The 6,094-nt window shown below is 37.1% G+C and overlaps 2 protein-coding genes across 2 annotated transcripts in view; one reads left to right on the top strand and one right to left on the bottom strand.

The window, feature by feature from the left end:
* The first annotated feature begins 376 nt into the window (after window positions 1-376).
* Window positions 377-1,877, top strand: LOC107103760 (cystatin-B-like). Its single transcript, XM_015403576.1, has 3 exons — window positions 377-544; window positions 635-736; window positions 1,004-1,877. The coding sequence occupies exons 1-3, from the start codon at window positions 410-412 to the stop codon at window positions 1,133-1,135; spliced, it is 369 nt and encodes a 122-aa protein (XP_015259062.1). The 5' UTR covers window positions 377-409; the 3' UTR covers window positions 1,136-1,877.
* Window positions 1,878-2,145: 268 nt separating this feature from the next.
* cpa6 (carboxypeptidase A6) overlaps window positions 2,146-6,094 on the bottom strand; it is a 31,074-nt gene continuing 27,125 nt past the window's right edge. Inside the window, exons 9-11 of the mRNA XM_015403574.1 lie at window positions 5,389-5,591; window positions 3,876-3,960; window positions 2,146-3,708 (exon numbers count right to left, since the gene is read on the bottom strand). Of these exons, the coding sequence (XP_015259060.1) occupies window positions 3,494-3,708; window positions 3,876-3,960; window positions 5,389-5,591 (503 nt within the window). The 3' untranslated portion in view covers window positions 2,146-3,493. The remainder of the gene's footprint in view (window positions 3,709-3,875; window positions 3,961-5,388; window positions 5,592-6,094) is intronic.

The raw sequence follows: 6,094 nt of genomic DNA, 5'->3' as shown, positions 1-6,094 counted from the left end.
GGCCTCTTTGCACATCAATGAGTTCCGAAAAAACCCTTTTCTGTTAATTGTGCAATGCTTAAACATTGATACCTTTTCCAGTCATATCTGCTGGACGCTAACCTTTATAATGGTAAACAGTAAAAAAAAACCCTGGTGTAGATCAGTCAGTTGAACTCCGCACATGTAAAGCACACGTGATTAAAAAGGGAAAATAGTGACTTTTGGATAAATAAAGTTATTGACATCATGTGTTTGAAAATGTAAAGATAAATTATTTTTTTTTTGTTATTTAAATAGAGTTGTTTTCTTAAGAAAGCTTAAAAAAATAACATGACTCTCCACCCCTTTCTGTTGAAGTAAATGGTACAGTCCATAAAAAGGGAATAAAAGTCAGTGGTCCAGCTGAATTCCTCTCCAGATCACAAACATGAAGTGGTTTACTGCACCTCTGTTGCTTTTTTTCTGCCTCTACGCCACGAGGGCTGTCCACGGAGAATGCTGTGGTCGAACATCAGAGGAGACATATCCTGCTGATGAAAAGGTTCAGCAGATTGTTGACAAAGTAAGTATTTATATATGATTAGTGCCACACCAATTTGGGCAAGAGAACCTGAAATGTCTTACATTTATGTTGTTCTCCATTATTCCTCAGCTGAAGCCTAGTGTTGAATTGAAAACAGGGGCGAACTATGAGGTTTTTAACGCCACAAGTTACAAGACTCAGCCGGTTGCTGGGACAAACTACTTCATTAAGGTAATATTATCTTTATAAGGGGTTAAAAAGTTTAACCTCTATATCTGAATTGAATAACTTTGCTTCCTATTTACACCTTCCCTTTCTTTGATTTTTATTTTATGATTAAGGAGTTGATGATGAAGTAGTTGGACCCCTAAAACTACTTTTCACCATTTTTATGTTTAAAGCTTATTGTATTTCGGTGTTGTTTCTAACATTTCAAAGCACAACAAAGTAGCACAAATGAAAATATGCTATTTATCCTGGCCTTTGGTGTCCTTTCAGGTCCATGTTGGTGGAGATGATTATATTCATCTTCGTGTTTATGAAAAACTCCCAGCTTATGGAGGAGACATTGAGCTGAGCTCCCTGCAGCTCTCCAAGTCCCACAACGACACCATTGAGTACTTCTATTAAGTATTTCTTAAAGCCTAACAGAAAAGGCAGGGATCCAGCAACTAATAGAAGTCAAGACATCAAATGCCAGCATCTACTGATTACAGTTTAAAGTGCACCTCATGTATAAGTATCAATAAAGACATGTGCTTGTGTCAAAACTGTTTGCTCTTGTGTATCTATTAAATACGCCAAATTAAATATTTTAATTAAATCCTGCAAATAATTTAATAAATAAAAAAATAAATAATATTAAGTAATATAACATGCAGTTTATAGTTTACTGCTCATACTGCACCCTACCTTAAGGTGCCTCAAACATTGGAGCGGCTGTGGCCAGAAAGGAGACTACAAACATATATTCTGGGATTGTCCCAAAATTAAAGAATATTGGAAGGATGTAAGGAAAAATATTGAAACTATTTGCAAAGAAAAATTTAACCTAGATTTACAAGCATTCCTGCTGAGCATTTTACCCAATACATTGTTAAATAGAAAAAGAAAATTATTCAAATACTGATTATAATAGCAAAGAAAATAATAACAATCTACTGGCTAAGGCCACAACCCCCGAGCACCGACCTTTGTTGGGAAAGAGTTAAGGAAGTGATGGGAATGGAAAAAAATAACAGCAAAATTACAGTTTCGAGATAAATTGTTTCAAGAGACATGGGCACCTGTAGTTATGGAGATAGAAAAACCTTAACTGCTCTGGAACTTTTTCATCTTTGGAATGGATAGGAATACAGAACGTGTATGGATTGACATATTCAAGTGTTCTCTCTAAATTTTTGAATTTTTTTTTCTTAATTATGTATTTGTATTTGTCTTGGCTTCTGTAATTTGTTTTGTTTTTATTTATAAATCAACACCTTTGGGAAAGGAAAATGTAAACAATTTATGAAATTCTGTAAAGAAATGGTTTATGCCTTTACCAAATAAAAATAAATAATAAAATAAAGTGCCTCAAACAAAAAAAATTAAGTTAAACTTAAATCTAAGAGATAAAATGTAAAACATGGGAAAATCTTTCTCATTGTCTTTCATTGCACCAATGGGTTAATCTGAATGTTTTATGCACAAATTTCAGGCTTATGAAAAGTATGTCAATTTTGACACATTCAATCCTTGGTTGGGCCTCCTCTTGCATGAATGAGCTGTGGATTAGAGGTGATCAGGCTGTGGTATTAGGTCAATGTATTTGCAATATTGGGTCTGGTGTCTCTTATCTTGCTTTTAATAAAAGGCCAATACATTTACTATGGGCTTCGTGTCAGAGGAAGTGTGCTGATCAGCCAAGAGCAGGAACACCAATGGTCACTGAACTAGACCTTGGTACTTTTGGCAGTTTTGGCAGGTGTCAAGTCTTGCTGGAAAAGGAAATCAGCATCTTCTCCATAAAGGTAATCAGCAGAAAGAAGTATATAGCATTTCCTGGTAGGTGGCTGCTTTTCAAACTCAACTAAAACCTTCACTGGTTTAACATTAAATGCATATTATGTTTTCATAAAAATCTAAATAAAAACAAAGGCTTAGAACATATTACTCTGTGTTACGATTGTGCATATGAGTTTCACCTTATGGTAAGAAGTATGGCACTTTTATGCAATATTCCAATGTTTTTGGTTGTACCTTTTTTATCTAATAACCTTGTGAAGACTGACAGGTCTAATGAAGGCTAAATTCCACCCTAAATGTGGTGGATCGTCATTTTTTAAGAAGTGATAAACATGAACTAATTATTTCAGAAAAATAGAACCAAAGAAACACTAAAGTTGTCTTTTTAGTTGGAGTATGTTATGGCATCACACGCCATCTCTCTGCATCGTTATCTAGTCTCTTGTTTATAAGCTGGGCCAGCCATGCAGTCTAATGAAACACTTTGCTAACGGCATAATTAATCAGTTATTGACAAACAATTTAGAAAAGTTGCAAAAATGCTTTTGCAAAAGCTAAGCTTTATAAGCTTTAGCTTATAGTACATTTATGGTTAATGGTTAGATTTAGAGGCATGAATTACATGGAAGTTAAAGTCAGGGTTAGGAATATGCTAGTAATGGCTTAAATAAATGGCAGTCACATCAAAGTCCTCATATGGTTTCAAAAAGTGGTATATTACATGCATAGTCAAATATAATTATCAGACTGGTTAATTGCTTGAATATAAAATTGTTGTCTTTATTTTATGTTTAAAGTGCTAACATAGCCCATCAAGTGCTTCCATCCTTACTGTTTGCAGAAAATAATTTTATGCTGGCAAAAGGAGGCTGCTCCTTCAAAGAAAAATCAAAATCTAATCATTGATATTATTTGGTTGAATGTCATTTTGAGTTCTTCACCTAAAAACTGGTAGGAAGGATCTAAAATTCAACAAAGTCTTCATATATCTGGAAATCTGGTCTTCTCTGTCTTGCACTTCTTCAGCAGACCCGACGCAATGGTTTTCACGGCTCTTAAGGTCTCAGTGCAGGTGGGCTTGATCAATGATTCGGGCAGGAGGAAACCGAAATGTCCTGTATCCCTTAGTTCAAATGCAAAGGCATAGGGAATCCCGTTTTTGTAGGCCCAGTCAATAGAGCTGCCAGAGCTAACATCTGCAAGTCAGGAAAATGAAGACAATTACTGAAACAACAATAACTGCATAGTTGTAAAAATGATTAATAGAATCAAACATTTCTTTTATTGTTGTAATCCACTGATACTACTTCTTAAAGAGAAAAACATTAAATTAATGGTGGGAAGAAAAAGGGGGGGGGCTCACACAAAGTTGTGGAGGCAGGTCCATATCTGTACCTAACCCCATAAGCAGAATATAATGCTGTCACTGCATTCTGAGCTGCTGACTCCTGAAAAAGAAAAATTCATGAAGTGATGTCACCTCTGGTCTGTATTTATAGATTCAGAAACATGTATTTTCTTGTAAATGTGAGGTGGAAGAACGATTATTGATGGTTTTCCAGGTTTCTTATCAAATATTTAGTAATGAATTATTGGACATAAATAGTAAGGTGCAAAATACTGCCTTTAGAAGTCATATAATCAGTAAACACAGTCTACTTACATGAAATTAATTTGGGTTGAGCTTTTTTTTTTTTTAGCCTTATGCTACGTTAACACCGCAAGCTGCAAGAGCAGCAAAAATGACGTGCTGCTTCATTTTTGATGCTTGTGCAGATAATTTCTGACGCGCGGCTGAAGCATCTTTGCTGCTCCAGCTGCGCGGTGAAAAAGTGGGTCTGATGCGCGTTGGACGGAGCTACTCTATCCTTTCTTTGTCTGTAACAATGGCAGCTATATTTGCTATGTTTAGTGGGTAAAAAGTAGTTTTAATATTATTTAATTTTAGTTTTTCAAGTGAGAAAGTCCACCTGAAAACTTAATCTGTGCAGTCAGTTCATCAGGATTACCATCCTGCCTTCCAATATTATTTCTGTTGGAGCCGCTCAGACCCCCACATACTGTCGGTGCGCTGTCACTGGGAATCCCGTTCAACAGCAGCCTCTGGCCAGGTCGCCTCTTTGTGGTTTGCAGCGGCGGCTGGAAGGCGGTTTTCATGTACATAATCCAAACTGCAGGCACCAGGATATTAAAAGCGAACATATTTTGCCAGCAGATTTCAGCATTTTAACTTAATTTAGACTTTAATAAACTGCTTCAGTTGAGTATGTATCTTTATCATCAGCAGTTCCGTGTCTCTCTCCCTGCCAGCTCCAGATCACCTTCTCTGATTGGTTGATGTGGCGCGTCGAGCAGCAAATGCTAAATTTTTCCAACTTGAGCAGCAGCTGCGTTTGCAGCGCGTCAGATGCTCAAACGCTCACAAAGCACTGCTTCCGCTGCTCAAAACGCGCTGCAGGATCATTTGATGTGTCTCAACCATTGACTTTGCATGCAAAATAGCTGCTCTTGCTGCCTTTTTTTGCTTGCGGTCTGAACGTAGCATGAGATATTTTTTAGAGATCGTTAGAGAGAAACCACCATGAATGTCAGAGAAAACAGCAAACAGCTTATGGGGAAACTTCTACAGACACACCAAGTGACATCTGCCTCTACAATAAATCCTGTTTGCAGTTTTCTCTAAGTCATGCAGGGAATACGGTAAGGGTGTGAAAGAAACTGCTCAGGTCAGCTAAGACCAATCATTAACTGGTTTTGCCCTCAATTTGAATGACTTATCAATTAGCTATAACTTAAGGTACTATTTATTCAATATATTAATAATCCTCTGCTAAAACTTCACAACATGTTGTAAAATGGGGGGGAGGGGTTCTTACCACACAGTTAAAGTTGGGAATCCTAGCATACTTGTAGGAGTACGGGTAAAGCAGCATCTGTGCATAGGCATGGATGGATATGTACACCTTCATGTGCTTCTTGTGTTTGCGCAGAAACTTGGCGACTGCTTTGACTTCAGGTTCCGATTCAGGAAAGGGCCCACAGTAGGTGTCGTCACAGGGATGAAAGGAAGCTCCCTCCTCTGGAAGAAGAAGATAAAAAGTTTTACTTTTATGAATTTCATGTGGATTTCACATGTCCTGTAAACAATCAGACAACCCCCACCAAAGACAACAGAAACCCCCTTTCTATTGCCGCTTCAATGCATATGCTTACCTGAGCTGAAGCCGCTGGGCTTCTGGGTTCTCGTAAAACAAAGAATGCAGTTCTCGTAAAAGAAAGAATGTTCTTCCTAATTAGCTTTAAGAAAAAGAATTACCGAAAACTACTCCTATTATAGTTCTGGTTCTGTTATGTTTTCTTTTGTGTATTCTGTTTTACTTTGTTCCATGTTTTCTAGTTTTAGTTGTTTTATTCTTATTTTATTGTGTTTTCTGGTTGTTTTCAGGTTTTTAATGTTGCCCTCTGCTGCCCTCTTGTGTTCCTTTTTTTCCCTACCTCCTTTCCTGTTCTCTTCACACCTGCTCCCTATCTGCTCGTTAGCCCTCTCTTTGTTTCAGTCTCCCATAACTACTTAACCTGACA

This window comes from Cyprinodon variegatus, unplaced genomic scaffold, assembly GCF_000732505.1.
Source record: "Cyprinodon variegatus isolate N-32 unplaced genomic scaffold, C_variegatus-1.0 Scaffold1523, whole genome shotgun sequence".
In the NCBI taxonomy this organism is placed as follows: domain Eukaryota; kingdom Metazoa; phylum Chordata; class Actinopteri; order Cyprinodontiformes; family Cyprinodontidae; genus Cyprinodon; species Cyprinodon variegatus.
The sequence above is the reverse complement of the archived record's forward strand: the minus strand, read 5'-3'. Positions and strand labels throughout refer to the sequence as shown.

Bases quoted from the DNA above. Each gene is read 5' to 3' on its own strand.
- LOC107103760 (XM_015403576.1), top strand. From the start codon at position 410: ATGAAGTGGTTTACTGCACCTCTGTTGCTTTTTTTCTGCCTCTACGCC. The intron at 545-634 runs GTAAGTATTTAT...ATTATTCCTCAG, and splicing joins TTCAGCAGATTGTTGACAAA to CTGAAGCCTAGTGTTGAATT. The intron at 737-1,003 runs GTAATATTATCT...GTGTCCTTTCAG, and splicing joins GGACAAACTACTTCATTAAG to GTCCATGTTGGTGGAGATGA.